Source organism: Pantherophis guttatus, chromosome 16, assembly GCF_059756535.1.
Source record: "Pantherophis guttatus breed Tessera chromosome 16, ASM5975653v1, whole genome shotgun sequence".
In the NCBI taxonomy this organism is placed as follows: Eukaryota; Metazoa; Chordata; class Lepidosauria; order Squamata; family Colubridae; genus Pantherophis; species Pantherophis guttatus.
In genome coordinates, this window is record NC_142078.1 from 1,580,384 (window position 1) to 1,599,664 (window position 19,281).

The 19,281-nt window shown below is 49.6% G+C and overlaps 1 protein-coding gene across 3 annotated transcripts in view; it reads right to left on the minus strand.

Annotated features, from left to right (window-relative positions):
* Window positions 1-19,050, minus strand: part of SEC16A (SEC16 homolog A, endoplasmic reticulum export factor) — a 67,831-nt gene extending 48,781 nt beyond the window's left edge. For all 3 annotated transcript variants that reach the window (XM_060691862.2, XM_060691849.2, XM_060691835.2), the window contains exons 1-6: window positions 18,483-19,050; window positions 9,443-13,066; window positions 8,362-8,501; window positions 6,353-6,441; window positions 3,622-3,736; window positions 332-530 (exon numbers count right to left, since the gene is read on the minus strand). In XM_060691862.2, coding sequence (XP_060547845.2) covers window positions 332-530; window positions 3,622-3,736; window positions 6,353-6,441; window positions 8,362-8,501; window positions 9,443-12,985 — 4,086 coding nt within the window. In that variant the 5' untranslated portion in view covers window positions 12,986-13,066; window positions 18,483-19,050. The remainder of the gene's footprint in view (window positions 1-331; window positions 531-3,621; window positions 3,737-6,352; window positions 6,442-8,361; window positions 8,502-9,442; window positions 13,067-18,482) is intronic.
* Between the last annotated feature and the right edge of the window lie 231 nt (window positions 19,051-19,281).

Consider the following 19,281-nt stretch of genomic DNA (forward strand, 5'->3'; position numbering starts at 1 on the left):
TTGTCTTATAAATTTGGGTGTTTTAAATTTTGTTTTTTTGGGCCAAATTACTTAATTGTATTTTAATGGTTTTTTAACTTTTGTATTATATGTATTTTATCTTTTGGCTGTTCACCGCCCTGAGTCCTTCAGGAGTAGGGCGGTATAGAAATTCAATAAATAATAATAATAATAATAATAATAATAATAATAATAATAATAATAATAATAATGTCTAAGTGCTATTGCTATCGAATTTGGACTTGCTGCCTGGGGAATTCTGGGAGTTGAAGTCCACCCATCTTGAAGCGGCTGAGAAACGCCAGCCAAGAAGGTTGCAAAGCCTCCTTACTTGCTGAGAACGGGAGCTGAAGCTGCTTTGGCGGCTGCGGAGGCTGTGGGAGCTGTGCAGGCTGTGTCCCGAATGCTCGCTGTGGACGCTGCGCCAGTCACTGTCATCCCCATACGGATCCTTGCGCGGCTCCAAGTCGTCATCAAAGCTGCTCACAAAACGAGGGTCGTATCGCCAATGGTCTTCATACCGGTCATTACTGCGGGGTGGGGGTGAGAGAAGGAGTACTGTCTTAGGCCCAGGACTCGTCAACGTCTTCATATGCAATTTAGACAAGGGGATAGAAAGGGAAGTCATTGAAGTGGTGCGGTGGGCTAGAGGTGGAGCTCTCGCCTCACAATCAGGAGGCTGAGTTTGATCCTAGGTAGAGGCAGATATTTCTCTCTCTGGGCATGATGAGAATATATCTGCTGAACAAAACTCTGTATTGGCGACAGGAAGGGCATCTGGCTGTAAACACTCAGCTCCCTTCAGTTGCCCAGATTCCACCCCGCAAGGGATTATGGGATCGTTAAAAGAAGAAGATGATGATGATAGAAAGAGAAGTCATCAAATTTGCAGCTGGAGGAATAGCTAACACTCCCGAAAAATAGGCTCCAGAAACAGAAGGATCTCGACAGACTTGGCCCTATCAAACGAAATGAAATTCAGTGTTGAGAAAAGTTAAGGTCCTACACCTAGGCAGGAAAAACCCAATGCACAGGTGTAGAACAGGTGGTACCTGGCTCAACAGCAGTAACTGTGCCAGGGATCTGGGTGTTTCAATGGACAACCGTTTAAGTATGAAGCAGCACTTCAGAGAACTGGGTACATCTAATTTAATGAAGAGAAGAATTAGGGGTGACATGGGCAGCCAGAGAGAGAGGAGGGACTTATTCTCCAAACTTCCTGAGGGTGGGATAAGAAGCAAGGGGTGGAAGCTTGTTAAAGAGAGATCTAACCAGGAACCATAACTGGCCTTCCAGAGTTGTGGGTGCATCATTGCTGGAGGTTTTCAACAAAAGACTGGGCAACCATCTGTCCAGCATAATATCAGGTCTTCTGTCATGGGGAAGGGGTTGGGAATCAGAGAGCCTCCAAGGTCCCTTCTGGCCCTTGGATTCTATTCTGTTCTCTTTTAGTCGATAAAAAAATGTTTTTTTTTAATTGCCCCCATACCACCACCCCATGATAGATGTCAAAGCGAGTGCTTCCTTGGATCAAAAGCTTCCAGCCCAAAGGCACCGGAAGGCCAGACAAGGAACAATGGATGGAAACTGATCCAGGAGAGATTCAACCTGGAAATAAGGACGAATTTTCTGACAGTGAGAGCAATCCACCCATGGAGCAGAAGTTGCCTTCGGAAGTTGTGGGAGCTTCATCACTGGAGGCTTTCAAGAAGAGACTGGACTGCCATCAGTCAGAAATGGTGGAGGGTCTCCTGCTTGGGCGGGGGGTTGGACTAGATGACCTCCAAGGTCCCTTCCAACTCTGTTAATCTGTCTAAACACCCAAGGGAGCGGCAGGTCTGACAAGCTGCAAAGTAGCCCAGCAACTAAAACAGTTGAGGCTTAATTTTACCCTGCCTGTGTGAAGCAGACCCCACGGCCTCAGTGCAAAGTCACGCTTTAAGAGCCAAGCGTTCTGGAGGAACACCGTTTCAAGCAGTGACCCAGGACAGACAGGGGTTGTGTTTGCACAAAAGCTTGAAAGAACACAAGAAGTATGCCAGGAGTGTGCACTCTGTGCCTCCCCTTTTCTCACCACCAACTGGCTTCATGCCAGCAGGTAATTATGGATTAATACTTTTAGGAAACCACTAAAAAGGAGGCAAGGTTGATTGTTGAGACGTTCAACAATTTCCTTTCTTTCAAGTCAAGGTCTTTGGCTCACACACAAGGAGCTTTAAAGGGAAACCGGATTTTCATGTCCGCCTTCCCTCGTTCTTTAGCCGAGATACTTCTCTCAGCAAAATTACAGCATTCAGGATACCGTATAGTTAAACATTCAACTTTGCATCGGTGATGTATCCACACTTCCTGCAGAACTGCGAAACTCTGTGAAAATCTGTACTTTTGCTCAAATAGCCCCAGAGGTTTTCTACGGATGCCTAAACAGACACACTCCAAGTCCAGTGAAAATAGCCTCACGCAGAAATGCACCACACAAAGGGCACAAGCCATCCTACTCAAATGACGCCCACTGTGGGGCTGAAGGTATGAAGGCCCCACCATCATGAAGGGCAGTGAAGAGCAGCCACATTTTATGATAAATATTAAATATAACTGCCACCGTGAAAAGCCAGATCCACTCAATCCGATATGTGAATATGAAGCTCTGACTATTCAAAATCACCATCCCTCAACTATCAAAGCTCCCGATTTTCTTTTAAAAGAAAAAGCTAAAAGGCAGGAACAAAAGAAAAAAAATAAGGGGAATTTACAACATTAATAAACGGTTGCCATCCTCCCAACAAGCTGGAGGCCTTTTGACTTTACATTTCTGAAGTACATTCATCTCTTTGGATTTCTGCAATAACATGAATTCCACAGGACTGCTAGAAGGCTGCCAATCCTGCTATCAATCCAAGAAGAGAGTAGATTCTAATTACCCGTATTTCCCCCAAAATAAAACCCAGTCTTATTTACTGTTGGGCCCCAAAATAAGCACCAGGTCTTATTTTCGGGGGATGTCTTACCTGCTTACCTTAGGACTACCGCAGCCAGGTCTCTCCTGCCCCGACATCTGTCATGCTGCTGCCCGACTTCTTCTGTGGCTGTTCGTGGCCAGATGGCGCGTGTCTCTTCATGCCGATGCCACCGCTCGTCCTGCCTCAAGCAGCGGCATCTGTGTGATGCACTATGTGGCGTCCAGCCTCAAGGGACCACAAGCAGCTACAGAAGAAGTCGGGCAGCGACATGACAGGTGTCGGGGAGTGGGAGGCCTGGCTGCGGTGCTCCTAAGGTAAAGGCTCCACCTCCCCACTCCCACCCCAGCTTGATTTTTACACATTTGCCTCGCCCCCACCTCGTATAACCAGATGGTGGGCGGGGCTTAACTAGGGCTTATTTTGGGGGTAGTGCTTATTATTAGGTGCAGGCGTGAAAATTGGGCTAGCGCTTGTTTTCAGGGTAGGTCGTATTTTCGGGGAAACACGGGATTCTGCCGCAGGATGAGGTTGTTGAAAGGAATATCTCTGCTGCTTTTGCTATCCCAGCTGTCTTTCATACCGTTTGCTTCACACAGTCCCCCCAAAAGGTCCATCATTCCCAAATCCATTTGGAGCCCAGAGGTATCGAAGGTTCACCAACCTGTTTCCCTGCTGATAGGCTTCTTTCTTTTGGTTCTGATCCGTGTTGTACCAATACCTCTGGTCATAAAGCCGAGGATCTCGGAATCTGGCATCATAATTTGAAGAGTAACGATCTTTAAAACAGAAGAAGTGGGACAATCGGTCATCACAGAGGCTCTGCACTCTTACCAAATCAGATTCCCTGGGAACATCTGGTCTCTGCTAACATGCTGCGTTGGCCAGCCATCCTACCGTACGTTCAGTGCAGCAGTTAGATTTGGTTTCACCAGAGTTTGTTGAGCAAACCATCCATGGCTGGTGTTTCATGCAACATTAAGCTACAGACATGAAGATTCCAACATGGCCCTTGGGTTCTTTCCCCCACCTGCCCTCCCCCCCAAAAAATTATAAAACACGTGTTGAATTAAAACACCAGGAAATTGATATTCTGCAAAGCCAGGCACCAGCTGCCAGCTTTAAATTTAGGCCTTGCGTAGTTTTCAAATTCCAAATGTGCCTCAAAAGGTTTATAAACAACATAATTCACCTAATGATGCTAAGCAAACCCTAACCCTAACCCTGTAACTTGGGAAGGATGTCTGAATCCAGCTTATGTGTGTTAGAAAGATCCAAGAGATTATTGGGGCTTGAAAGAGAGTAATAACTGAAGGCTACCAGGGGGATCCTGTACTCCTAGTCTCCCTTTCTTGAGCTGAAAAACTGCACATTTCAGATGAACTGATTTTTACCCAGATATATGAGTCCCTGAAAATGAGTGGTGCAGTGGCCTAGAGGTGGAGCTCTTGCCTTACAATCAAGAGGCTGTGAGTTCGATCCTAGGTAGAGGCAGATATTTCTCTCTCTGGGCACAATGAGAATAAATCTGCTGAAAAAAACTCCACATTGGCGACAGGAAGGGCATTCGGCTAGTAAATATTCAGCTCTGTTCAATTGCCCAGACTCCATCCCGCAAGGGATTATGGGATCATTAAAAGAAGATATGTGTCCCTGAAAATAAATTCTAGTGAACAAATTTATTAGAGTGCTTATACTATCTTCCACCTTTGACAAACAAGGGACTCAAAATTTTGAGTTCAGCAGAATTTCCTCCTAAATGCTCAAAAATTACAATCCAAGAGTTTTAAAAGAGCATTTCATTTAATTATTTCATTTTTACAACATGCTGAATAAGATTAACAGCAGCCCAAACTGATTCTATGCTTCCTGAACCTCATATCTCCCAGAGCTTAATTCTGATAATTCCCATTGCTGCGTTTGTTGATGTGTCCGAAATCTGCTGCAGGATGAAGAATTAAATTCTTCACATTTTGTTCTGTCTTTATTCTCACATCTCTGCAATTGCCTCATTTTATTATTTAAATACGTCTTCACAAAATTTAAGTGTGAGGCAGGGTGTTGGGCCAGGGAATAGCCACAACTGTGAGCCCCATCCCCTTTTTTTTAGAGGTGTTGTGTTTTAATTCTGCAGGCACAATGGCCATCTTGACTCGCCTTGCAAATGATAGGGTGTGAAGCCTTAGTAAAGATGCCAATCTTAGTCGTTCCCCTGGCGCGGAGAAATATCATTCTGTATCTAAGGGGCTCAGAATCCTGTCTTCTGGGAGGAGAGGGGAACTTGTGATCCACAAGATCCTGCTGAACTACAACAAGAAACCCTTGGCTTGAGCATTAATAAGAGATGCTCGGAGTCCTTCACTGAGCAAGAATTAGGCCTGGGTCCCTCAAACCATTTTAACTGTTTTGAAATACAGCTGGTTCAAAAAAGGGAAAACAGCCTGTATCTCCTCTCAGTTGGCAGGATTTAAATCAGGATAGCTAAGAATTATCTGGCATCTTTTTATGTGTGAACGCATGTTGCCTCTGTCCGTGAAATGCAGGCAGGTTTCGAGTTATGACTCATTGCTTAACAGCTGTTTGAAATCACATCTGGCAATTGTAAAATGCTGTGCCAACATCTCTCACTACAATCACATGACGACATTTGGGAGCTTGGCAAGGGACTTGCTTTTAGGGCTCGTTGTGGTGTCCCACAGTCACGTGCAATTTGCAATGTTTTTAAATTTTTTTTGCTGGTTTCCACCCAAAAAATACCCATTTGGAAGAATTGACTCATGCAACTGTAAAGGTAAAGGTTCCCCTCGCACATATGTGCTAGTCGTTCCCGACTCTAGGGGGCGGTGCTCATCTCTGTTTCAAAGCCGAAGAGCCAGCACTATCCGAAGACGTCTCTGTGGTCACGTGGCCGGCATGTCTCAATGCCAAAGGCGCACGGAACGCTGTTCCCTTCCCACCAAAGATGGTCCCTGTTTTTCTACCTGCGTTTTTTACGTGCTTTCGAACTGCTGGGTTGGCAGAAGTTGGGACAAGTCACGGGAGCTCACCCCGTTACGTGGCACTTGGGATTCGAACCGCCGATCTTTCGATTGACAAGCCCAGCGTCTTAGCCACTGAGCCACTGTGTCCCCATACAACTTTAGTGTTTGGTTAATGATCACTGCAAAAAATGTCATCAAATCATATCCAATCCCATGGGTGCCTCAAATTAAGACCGTAACAACTTAGTACCAGAAATGCAATCCCAATTGCGGTTATAAGTGCACCTGTAGCTTGCTCAAACTTTTAATGTCTTGAAATAGCCTTTACAGAGATGAAAGAGAAAATATCAGGCTTCGGCTAAGGGAGTTTGTATATTGAAGTTGGCATATTTTGCTGTAGGAGCACATCCTTACCTCCGTTATCATACGGATTTGAGTAATAGTCTCCATAGTAGCCATTCCATCCACTTTTGGTGTTGTAATAGTCATCGGGATAATCTTGTCTGGGAGGGGAGGGGGGAGAGAGAAGAGAAATGGTTGAAATTCCTAAGTCCCAACTTAGACTATCAACACAAACAGATGTAAAGCACTGCTGAAAAATGCACTGGGATTTCGTATAGCTGAAACACATCAGCTATAAGATTTCCTGTCTGTGGAAATCTTCAGCCATCCAGGTCATCGTTGTCTCATGAATGTTTTTCTTTGAAGACGTTTTGCTTCCCATCCAAGAAGTTTCTTCAACTCTGACTGGATGGTGGTGGGGAATGGAAGGATCCACCATCCAGTTAGGGCTGAAGAGGCTTCTTGGATGGGAAGCGAAACATCTTCAAAGAAAAACCCAGAACGTCCAGTTGCCTCCTGAAAAAAAGCACCTTTGGGACATCAGCTAGTTGTTCCTTGAGAAATGCCAGATTCCTCTCTCTCTCACACAGAGACACCAAATCTGTTTTTTCTTCTTCCCAGAGATCAAGATGTTTGTGTGAGTCCTGTCTATCTTTTGCAGTTCTTCCTCAGGAGCAAAACTGGAAGTGAATCCGAATCAGAATAGAGCCGGAAGGGACCTTAGAGGTCTTCTAGTCCAGCCCCCTGCTCAAGCAGGACACCCTACCATTTCAGACAAGTGGCTGTCCAGGCTCTTCTTAAAAGCCTCCAGTGATGGAGGGCCCCACAACGTCTGAAGGTGGAAGGTGACTCATTCTGGAAAGTCTGGATGTCTTTGAGACAACCATGACTTGGGTGACTGAGACTCCATAAGCATAGGATGATGTCAGGGCAATCAGTCAAATATAAATCAATACATTTCTGGATCTCATGCTTTATAGGGCTAATTTTTAGGTACCCTGTACCGGTAAGGCCTCCACTTTGTAACCAACTTGCCTTGTGACCATTTGAAATCACGATGGGCCTCCCCAAAAGGTATTTACCACTTGGTTTCAAAGCTTTGGAGCTGCTCCCACCCCCACCCCAGGCTCACACGAACACATTTTCAGCGCTCGGCAAGCAAACGGTATTTATTGCCATTTGCAACATTCCATGGTTGTGGATTGACTTTATTTTTGCCAGGTTTAATGACAGTAGAGCAGGGATGTCAAACTCAAAGCCAGAGGGGTGCTTAGATCTGGCCCGTGGGGTCACTCTGGAAACAGCAAAGGACCGGCCCACAGTGCTTCTGCACTCCGTTTTCACTGGTAGAGGGTTGCAGGAGGCCGTGGCAGCCGAAAACGGAGCTCAGGAGCTCATTCACGCTGCAGAGTGCTCGGGCTGCCACGGGCACCCCCAACACGAGTGACATCAAGCTGGCCACGCCCACCTTGGCCACGCCCCCAGCACCCTCCCCCCCTCCCTTTTGAGGTCAAACACAACCCTGATGCAGCCCTCGATGAAATTGAATTTGGCACCCCTGCAGTAGAGTCGAGGTCTGGCTGTGACCAAAATTTCAGCACCGAGGAGAAAGGCCAGCCTATTTCAGCCCCCCCCCCCCCCGGCCTTTTCTCATCGTCTTTGAAAGTATCAAATTTCTCAAGGAATTCCACCAGTGAAGGAGAACTGCAAACACGCCACTAAGTGCAAGGAGAAAAGGACCTTGAGCTGTATTGCAGTCTGTGTAGGTCAGGTAGAGGAAATTTAAGCAGAACTACCAGACAATTGATAAAATGTCTGATGAGAGAAAGAGGCACCAATGCAACCTAAAAGAAAACCTCAAAGGCCAGTGAAAAGGCTTTTCTTGAGCCAGCTTTCAGAAAACACATTCCTTTTTTCAAGGGCTTTTCGGGAATGTCTGGGATTAACTGACCGGTCCTTGAGAAAGGAATATGCATTTCCAGAGTGGGCCAAATAAAAGCGCTTCTATTAAGTGCTCCCGCTTCCTCCTCCTCTCTTTTGCAAAAATACCTTCGAGGCGTCAGCGCTGGCAGTCTGCTTACCTCGACTGGGGCCTGTCCGAAGTGTGGCTGGCTCTTGAACTGGGGCGCTCAGGTTCAGGGTACCAGTAGCTCCCAGCATCTCGATAGGCAGCAGACTGGTCATACTGGTTGTAGGAAGAGTTGTACTGGCCATACGCGTCCTCCGAGAGACAAGAAAGGATACATTAACTCGGGAGGGAGTCCAAGAGGCGAGCCGAACGTCTGGCCAGGCTCCTCCCTCAGCGGATGCCACGCCACGCTGACGGAGGAGGTTTCAGAAGCGTCAACAAAGAACCCAACAGCAAAATCCCGGGTGAAAAAAATCAAACGATCATGAGCTGATTATAACCCAGCTGCCCAAAGGCCAACAATAAATACACGAAAAGATAAGGACCGGAGTCCTCTGGGGATCAGGACGACGATGATGATGATGATATCCCACATTCAGGGGCCTTCCCCGATTCCTCCCCTAACACAACAGCCCTGTGGGGTAGAGAGGGACCGTGGGGTTTTTTTCAGTGCCGTTGTGACTGATTGAATGGCTGTAAGTCAAGGGCTACCTGCATCTTTGTTTTAAACGTGAAATGTTTGGATGGCCCGTTTGCCAAAATTCCCCCCCACACACTCACCAATTTTTCGAGAGCTTTCTCTTACCCAAACTTTTTGTGCTTCCACCTAAATGAAGCCCTCGTTCTCGTCAATGGGTTTTCTCTTCCTTTTTTCCCCCTTTTTTGTTGCTCTTTCAAAGGCTATGTGTAGCCTTTGAAGCATACGAAAGCCAAAAGGGCTCCGAGAGACTGGGGGGGGGGCTTGGATTGCCACCACCTGCCACACCTGGAAGAAGCCTTGGAAGGGAGAACCTCCCCCTCCTCTCTGGCCAATCATTCTGGCCTTCAGCAGAAACCCCTAGCCTGAAAAATGCCCTCTGCAATTGCTCCGGGTGGGAAGAGTTTTCACTGAAGAAATCCCCCTGAACGTGAATGCATGCGGAACGTCTTACGCCTCAGCCCAGCCCACCCAGGATCGCCCACCCCCACCCCAAAGCCCCAGGGGTGGTGGGGGTCCTCCTGAGGGTGACCGAAGAGAGTACCTTTCACTCTACCTGGTAGTAAAGGTGAGCAGCTCTAGGATCCACCGGTGGGTAGGCGTAGCTGTCATACGGGTGCCGGTAGTAGTAGTAGGAGTTGGGGGGCGGGCCGTAGGCGTTCTGGGGGTTCTGTGAAGAAGGGTACTGCTGCTCGTGGAGCGAAAGGGGATGAGCAGGTTGGGGGCCACTTGGGGCTATGGATCCAGGTGGAGGAGGAGGAGGAGGCCCCATGCCAGGGGGGATGCGGGGATCCTGCCTGAAGTCGGTGCCCGGCTGAGGATGGCTGGGTGGTGGGAGGGCTGAACTGCCTTCCACGGGACCACTGGGGCAAGGCTTCGGACTCGGCGCCGGAGCACAGGGGTTTCCGGGAAACATCTGGAGGTTGGGGGAAGCGGAAGAGTGCCCAGTAGCTGTGGGAGCCTGCTCCAAAGGCGCCCCTCGATTGGAGGGCATCGCGGGCACCCAGTCCTTTGTTACCTGCCGGTAGAACTGCTGCGGGCCTCGAGCCTGGGGGTCACCGGGGCCAGCCGGTCCGGGGGCCAGAGGAAATGTCTGGCCACCCAAAAGGAGCTGGCTGAGCCCCAGGGGGCCGGGCCCTGCCCTGCTGTGCTCCTGAGACTTCACTCCTGCCAAATCCAGAGGTTTGGAAAGCTCCTGGCAATGGGGAGCGTTTTGTGACCAGCCGGGAAGGCTGTTGCTGGGCCCCACAATGGGAGTCGCACCGCTGACGTGGGAGAGAGGAACACCGGCTGTGGGTTGGCCAGCACTTTCCAAAGGCAGCCCTTCCGCAGCAGGAGGCTGGGGGGCTTCCATGGCTAAGTTGAGGGGACCATGAGACCCAGACTGAAGCAGGGATTTGGGGGTTGCAGTTTCAGCTGCGCTAAGTGGGCAGTGGAAGAAACTAGGATTTGAGTGAGCTAAGCCACCAGGTGGGTTTTCCCCGGTCAAGCTGCAGCTCCTGCTCTTCCCCAGCAGAGGCAGAGGAGCCCCACTGGCGCCCAGGTCCTTGGCCGAGTGGTTCTTCTCGGGCTGGCCCAGCTGGAGGGCAAGAGAGGGACCGGCAGGCAGGGCCAAGCTGCCAAACTGACTCGGTTGGGCAAGCAAGATCGGCTGGTTCTGAAGCGTCTCCGTCGGGGGCGAGGAAAGGAGGCTGGCATAACCCAGGCTTCCCTGAGAGCCAACCGCCTCTTCGTCCCCCAGCTTGGGAGGGTTTTCCAAATTTTCAGACGGGAGGCTTCCGGCTTGAGACCCCGGCTTGCTCGGCAACGCTTCCTCCGGAGGCTGGACCACCTGTGGGGATGGCTTGGCCGGGACGTAGACCGCAGGGGCGGCGGGGGCAAGGAGCACATTGCCCCCAAAACTGGGCAGTTCGTTGTGCGCCCAAAGAGTGGTGGCTGGGCTCTCACACTTCTTTCCCAGTCCCTGAGCTCTGGTGGTCGGCCTCTTCTCCATCCCTGCCCCACTGGAAGGAAGCTGCCGGGGGCTTCCGCTGCCGCCCACGAGGGAGAGGGGCAAGGGGTGGCCTGGGGGCAGGAAGAGGGTCTCCAGATTGTCAGGAGGTTGCTCCAGGTTCCCTGGGGAGGCCACGGCAACCGCAGAGCTCCTCTGGCTACTCCTCTGGTTGGGACGATCCTCTCGCAGCTCGGCCACCACCTTGGCCTGATCGGTCTCTGTGGGCTTCACCCCCAGGCTGTGGGCCCTGACTGGCTCAAAGGAGCTGTTGACACTGGTGTGAAACACTCCCATGGGTTTGGGGGGGCTCGGCGTCGGCGCCTGGGAGGGGGGGCTGTGGTAATTCTTGCCAGGCTCCTGCTCCCCCACATCTGCTCCCAGAGGAGAGGAGTCGACCTGCTTAAAAAAGAAGCGGGAAGCCTCTTGCTCGGGTTTCCCGCTTTCCTGCTGAATGAACGTGCCCGGCTCTTGCGGCCGGGCAGTGCCAGCCATGCTCCTGGGGCTCAAGTTGCTATAGTTGGAAGAGACGCTGTCAGGCCGGACGGGCCGTGGGAGCACGCTGGGGGCCTCCAGGTTGGGTCCTCCTTCCATGTGGCTCCCGACATGGTTCTTTGGGAGCAGTGGGGCCAGAGAGGCGTAGCGGCTGGAGTCCGATGCCGTCCCTGGGGACGAAGGGTTCTGTGACAGGGGCTCCCTTGGCAAAACCTCCTGGTTCTGAACGCACTCCTGGTTTTCCATGTTTTCATACTGCCCGCTGGCAGAGCAGCTTCCTGCTTGTGGGACGTGGCTGGCTCGGTCCTCTCCCGGGAAGGGCGCCTTCTCACTGGCCTGCTGAATGACCGCCGTTCTAAGGAAGCGCTGGGCGTCCACTTCTTTGGGCGCTGCCTCTGCTGCCAGAGGTGCATTAGCCTGGGCTGGCGCAAAATGAGCCGGCAGCCCTTGCGGGCCGTGCAAAGGCTGGTAATAGGTGTGGCCCATGGTCTGCTGGAAAGCATCCACGTCTGGTCTGGCAACATGGCTGCTGGCCTCCGATGACAGTATCTCCTCGTTCTCCGCCTCGTCTCCCTTGAAGAACATTGAAATTGTCCCCGCATCGGCCTCATCTGGGCACTGCCTGCTCCCTGCCTCAGACACCCCTTGGGCGTGGCCGGGGGGGCTGTTTTCCTGAGAAGTGGGGTGGCCCGAGGGATACGTGGCTTCCAGGGGCTGCAAGTAAAAGTGTTCTTGGGGGAGCTGGCCAGCCCAAACACCGGTGCCCCCGGGGCTCTGCCAAGTGCTATTGGGGGGCAGAGTCACATTGGATGCCTCGGCGAGCATGTAGGGGGCCTGGGGGACACCAGGGAACCCAGGCTGATGAGGGGGAGTCGGGTGGCGATCCAGCTGGGGGCCCGGCTGGGAAACAGAGCTGCTGGAATGGGCAGCACTCCCAAAGGAATTCCGGGACAGGGGCTCTGGGGAAGGCAAATACGCAGAGCTTTGGGGAGGCATCCACTGAGGCACCGTCTGCTGAAGGAGGGAGAAGGCCGGCAATGATGGGGGGGCCGCACCGGGGTTGCCTGGATTCCTACTCACGTCGGGCCCACCCGGCAGCCTGTCCGGGACAGAAGCCGAAAGAGAATTTTCAGAGCCGATTCTCATGGGCTGAGGTGGTTCCACTGGGGGGCGGGGGGCGTTTTCTGTGCTTGGATGCATTTCGGTGCTGTTGTGGACCCCTTTGGGGAAGGCCGACATGGAGGCTGTGGAAATGGAAAAGGAGCCCCCAGCTTCTGAATGGGAGGCCGAGACAGACGTTAACGATGGAGCGGGCGCGTGAGGAAGGTGCCCAGAAGAGAGGTGAAGGGGAGCAGCCGATGGAGGGAAAGCCAATGAAGAAGAGCCTGGGTCTCCGTGGGGCACATTGCTCAGTGGGGAGCTCCGGGGGCCTTGTTTGCCAAAGGCGAAGGGGTCTGTCACCGGTTGCACAGGTCCAGTCGCTGCTGCTGCTGCAGAGGTGGGGGCGTTTGCACGCCTACCGTAGGGGCCATTTCGCCAATGCATGTTCCAGGAGGGGGCGAGAGGAGGAGGGCCTCCAACCCCCGGGGGAGCTGTCTGAGGAGGGGGCTGCATAATCAAAGTGGAGCCGAGTCACTTGCCACCTGAAGAGGAGCAGTAGATGGAGCAGGGCGGGCTTGCCTTCATATGCACAAGCTGGAGTGAAGAAGACAGAAAAGTGGAATTAGTAACGGGCATAGTGCTCGATATATAACTGCTCGCTCAGCCATCATGTGAAGTTGTGAGAGCACTAAACAAGCAGTGGTTACAACCGACCCTTGGAGCTCTGGCTGCTCCAGCATCTCCACAACCGGGTGATGGCCACTTGAGAGTCAGTGGGGAAGCCGGCAGGGAAGGTTGCAAGCCTCTGGGATGGGACTTCCTTACCTGCGCATCGTCCTCCAGCCCCCCTTTGCTTCCCACGCTCCTGTGCCCCTCTCCACACTCACGGCACCCTCGTGCATCCTCTCAGACCTGCGTGGTGCCTCTTGGGGGTCCCTCTTGAGCCCTTCCCCACCCAGCAGCAGCCACTTACCTACCTGCCAATCTGGGGCTTGCGATTTCCTGCCGGCTTCTCCATTAACTTTGGCAGGAAGCTGCCTCGCCTAATGACTGTGAAATTCAGTTAATGATGGCAACAAGGATTAAAGAGATTGCTGTCATTCAGGGATGTGGTTGTAATTTATGATCGCATCACTTAATGATGGAAAATTTGGTCCCAATTGACATCATAAGTCAAGCAGTACCTACCGTACGTACACTTGCTATTCCATCAAGAATATGGATTACTGGAGATGAAATAAGCATCTTTGGGGAATCTGAAGTATGTAGTGTTTATAAAGCACAATTTGAATTTGCTAACTATACTGGCTGTCTTGCAGGAATCTCTCAATTCATAGCCTCTCCTTTATGCCTGCCTTTTTTTTCTTCCACACAACACTGCCTGTTTTCAGTTCATGAAACAATACCAGTGATTATGGATGAAGCTAGGACTGTATGGCACAAGCAAGGCCTCTATTTTGGCCTAGAATTTCTCATACATTCTAGGCCCAGAAGGGATTCTGGAACCTGAATAAGCTTATCTGCTTCCTTATTGGTCTATAATTTATGTTCTTTGATAAAGGCTTGCTCAGAGATTGTCTTTTGTGCTGTACTTTCGGATCAAGGGAACAGTACTTTCACTTCAGCTGCAGCATTTTCTAGTAATGATTTTTCCTCCCGACTCCATCGGACTCAGCTATTGCGGGGGGGGGGGGGAGGGGTTGGGGGGAGATGAGGAGTGGGCAGGGCAAGGAAGAAAAGCACGCTCACAGAAGCCCTCTCGGAGGTTTTGAATGACACCCACCTCTTGCCCTCTGATTGAAAGGCAGCCTGTTATTTCTTCCCAATACATTTGGTAAGCAGAACTTGAAAAGTAGGTAAAGGCCTTTCGGGTACCCACAAACCTTTGCCAGTGTCCTGGCAAAGCTCCAGAGCAAGGGACGCGTTTCCACCCATGACAGGGATTTCCATCTGTTCCTGTTCATCATTTACTTTCAAATAAGTTTGAACTACAAGATGTGGGAAGGAAACATTTCGGAGGGCGATTCATCGGAATCAGAGGAAGGGTTCAGCCTTCCGCATGGTGTGCTTCGGGATTTCACCTCCCAGAATTCCCAAGTGGTGGGATGTGAGCAAAGTGCTTGCTAGCCCTTAAGGGACACTTCTGAGCTGTGAAGTAATTTGGTCTTCCTTAGTCTGTTGTGGCCTTTTACGGGGGGATCAGAAATCCTAGGGCAAAGCAAAAGAAAGCACTCCCAGATTTTGTTAGTATTTGCTGAGACTTCTTGTTCTGAGAAAAAAGCCTGTTACACCTTGTGATCGGTTGTGCCTACATCATAAGCCATCTCCGTGATATTTTGAAAAGAAAACATGCACGTCAGTGGGCTGGAAAACTGAACACCAGGTTCACACATAATGCGATATGCCTTGGTTCAGCAAGGTGTGTGAATCCCACCACTGTAACAAGAACTTAAGAAACCACATTTAAAGCACATTTTTTGTTTAGTACAAAATTCTGCTCAGTCATGTAATTCTATCACTAGCTCCTCAAAAAACAGGAAAAGCATTCAAGAGAAGCCCCTATCCTTTTTCCTCAACACCTGTGACTTAAGAGTAAAAGACAGATGTAAACTGAATAGATTAACTATGAAGATAAAAGAAATATTTTAAGATATGGAATCAATTTTACTACTGGTTAGAAAAAAGATATAAATAAGCGTTAATAGAGATAGATAAAATATGTTATAATTAGAATATTAGATTAGTGGGAAATTTTTGACTTGGCGAGAACGAAGACAGAAGAGATAATAGAAAAGAAGAAGTTTTTGGAGATAACACCGAGATGTCACATGGAAGAAATGGATGATGTACTAAATGTTTGTCTAAAAAAAAGACATGTAAACATGAAAGTGACACAGAAAATGTTTATTTTGTTTCACAGATAATTGCCAAAAAAACAACCCAAAGTTTTGAACTGGAGAGAGGCAGGGAGGAAAAGAGATGAATTAAAGATAGCAAAGTTGTCTTTGCTTTAAAGACAACAGAGGAGGAATTATAACCTGAAGGCAGCTAGAAAGTCCCTGGGTTTACAGTTGATCACACCCGAAAAGTGACCCAGCTAAGGCTAGTGCCCTTTTTAGATTGCATTAATAAAACTCTGTTCTCTAAATCAGAGGCACTGTAGTCATAAATTTACTTTATTCAGCACTAATCAAATCTCATCTTAAGTGCTGGGTGCAATCTTGGCTCCTAAAGCAAGCCAGGAGAAGCACAAAGCGGCAGAGATAGTTTTTCAAAGAATTATTTAAAAACTGGGTAGAAAACATCATGGAAGAAAACTGAATGGAATGTGATAGCTGTTTTCAAAATATCTGGTAACTCTCTCTCTCTCTCTCTCTCTCTCTCACACACACACACACACACAGATACATCCTCACAGCAACTGCTATGTTCCCCAAATTCAAACAGCTAAGATTTGGGCTGTGGGAATTCTGATTTCTAACTCATTCCACCAAGTGGGTCTTTTCAAATGTTATTTTCTGCTGTCTGAAAGATGCTTTGTTTTAAAAGGAACTCCCCACTTACTTCTTAATCTTTTTCATTAAAGTTCTATATTAGAAATGATTGGTAATTAGTTGTTTTATTGGTTTTATTGATGGTGATTATAAATGCTCCAATTTTTTTTTAAAAAAAGTCTTAATTCTGCCTTCAGTGCTATGAACAGGTCTAACAAGCCTCTTACAAGACAGTAGAGAAGTACTGTTATAAGGAACTTTCCATATTAGGATTAATTAGTAATTTAATTAACAGCAACTTAAAAGAACAGAAATCATTGGTAGATGTACAGTTTAAAGTTTCTGCTATAAGAGAAGCAAAGGTGAGTGTTTCCAAAAACACTGGCAACCCATCCAAGCTTGATCAAGTCTGAACAACAACAACTGAATGTGGGTTGTTTCTAGCAAGAGCAACAATTCAAACTCTAAAATGAACACAAAATAATGCACCTCCATTCACCAAGGAAATCTAATTACTAAACTAATTGTCTGATTATGGAGAACATCAACCTGAACAAGGGAAGCCAAGAGAAACGGGCTCTACTCGAACATCCTGATATTTCAGAATCCACGAGTGCATTTCACTACACGTGTTGCGTAAGCCTCCCAAATGCGGTTTATATATATATATAAATATATTCTCAAACTTATCAAAGGGTTTGTAGCACCTCAGATCCCCTTAGGGCTTCATTCCCCTCAGAGTGACCGTTATTTTTCACATTTTCTAAGTCCACAGAAATGGGTTCAGACTTCAGACAGAGCCTGGATCTGGCCTCCATGCATATGACCCTGCATTTGGAACGACCGATTCCTCCTTTCCCAGCTGCATGTCGCGTGGATGGAGAGAAGGCATCAGGGAAAAAAAGCACACAATTTTTTTAATGAACCCAGATTCAAGGTAGTCCTTGACTTATGATCACAACTGAGCCCAAAATTTCTGTTGTTAAGTGAGGGTCCAGATTTGAAGTTCTGCCATCTGCCTTCCTCGTGACTTCATTTGGGGCGCTTGGCAATTGGCCCACATTGATGGCTGTGTGCTGTTTGTCCTGGGGTTACGTCGCCATGACTTATGACGTTTATTGCAGGAAAGGGGCAATTACAGGTAGTCCTCCACTTATGACAATGGAGGCCAAAATTTCCACTGTTAAGTGAGACATTTGTTAAGTGAGTTTTGCCCCATTTTAGTACCTTTCTTGCCACCGTTGTTACGTGAATCCTGCAGTAACCTGGTCATTCAGTGATTCTGGCTTCCCCAGGGGCTTTGGGGACCACATGACTTTGGGACACAGCTATGAACCAGCTGCCACGCATCTGAATTTTGATCACGTAATCACGGGGAGGCTGCAAAGATTGCCACTGTGAAAAACTGGGAAAAAGTCCCTTTTTTCCGTACTGTTGTAACTCTGAACAGTCACTAAATGAACTATTGTATGTCGAGGACTGCCTGTATTCCAGTACCTGACACATGACCTGTCACGTCCCATCAGTTTCAGAGGCTGAGCATTATGATGCCCATGGATTATAATCTGCACCTCTTCCCCCATCGCCCCAGCAACTCCACTTCCTTGAGGGGGGGCTCCAGTCGTGGGGGGGGAGTAGCCAATTTGTTACCCCCTTCCTTTTCTTGCACCCCAGGGGCGGCTGCTGCTGCTGGGACTCCGTGCGGATTGCGCTTCTGCTTCATGGGTCAAGAAGGCCTCATTCTGGACCACCCCTGGCAAACAGCCAGTTTAATTTTTTTTAAAAAAAAAGCAAAATAGTCCTCGACTTACATCAGTTTAGGAACAGTTCAAAGTTACAACGGCATTGGAAAAAAAAGGGATTTAGGACCGTTGTCTCGCACTTACGACCGTTGCTGCATCCCCGCGATCTGCATTCAGACGCTCGACAAGCTGGCTCACATTTATGACGGCCGTAGTGTCCCGGTTTGGTCATTCAATCAAACTTTCGCAACCTTCCGACAAGCCAAGTCAATGGGGAAAGCCAGATTCGCTTAACGACCCCGGGTTACTAACTTAACAGCTGCAGCGATTCACTTAAGAACCGGGGCGAGAAAAGCCGTAAAACGGGGCAAAACTCACAGAAGAAAAGCCTCCCTTAACCCAAAACAGATTTGGGGCGCCAGTTGTGGTGGTCGTAAGTCGAGGACCACCTGTGTCAGGGGAAGCCAGGGACCTGGAAGGGGGGTGGAGAAGGGTTGAGGGGGGGTCTCAAAGCCGGTGTGTGTGTGGGGGGGGGAGAAATGTGGTAGATCGACCCTGTGGGCGCCTCTCCCTCCTCCTCCTTGCCCGGCCATCCTGCCCGAAAAGACGAAAGATCCTTCCCGCTCAGGGAGCAGCCAGGAACCATCCACGATGACCAATGAGGTAGACTTCTCCTGAAGCGGGAGGCTTCATTCCTACCCTCATCAAGCCCCCGCCCCCCCCCCCCGCAGCAGGGCCCGGGGGTCCCTCACCCTCCTTAAACCCGAAAGTCACCTGTGGGGGCAGGGTCTCCCTCAGCACGCGCGGCCGCCGGCGCCGGTTCCTTCCGTCGCCACAGCCTCAGTAGCAGCGAGCCCAGCCGCCGCCGCCGCCGCCATCTTGCAACATCCGGCTCCAGCGGCAGCGCTGACGTGTCACGTTGGCCCCGTGCGCGTGACGTCATCGCGCACGCCCCGCCCAGTCCTGCCCTACGCGAGAGGTGGCACCTAAGAGCTACGAAAAAGGAAGAGTCGTCCGCTCGTGGCGACCGGGAAAATCGGACACCACCAACACACGGACGTGAGTCGACGTGTGACAGCAACTTTTCATTGAGAAAGTTCAGTTTGCTTTATCGCACGTCACGTGTGCGTTCTCCTTTCTGAAGGTCGGGCCCCCTGGAAGAGTATAAGAGTGGACTTGCAAGTTTCTGATCCCGACGGTAGATAGTGTTTCTCTACAATTCCTATCTCTATGGACACATGTCAAACCTTTTTTTAAAAAATTTATTTAAATGCCTCAACAGCTGCTTCCAGATCCAAACGAATATCCGTGGCCAAAGAGTTTCTGTGGCTAGAGCGATTCCTCTAACTAACTAAGCCTGTCTAGGCGGCTTTCAAATGGAGACCGGAAGTATCCCCATGTGTCCACGTTTTCCTGCTCCCGGCAAAAAAAAGCCCTGGAGCATTTTCGTTCCTGGGCGATTGCAACCTGTCGCTCTGGCAGATGGAGGCGGAAAGAGGCGAAATAGGACGCCGGGTGTTTCCCTGGCTTCCCTCTGAGCCTGGAGAGAGGAGAGCAGAAATATTTAGGGTCT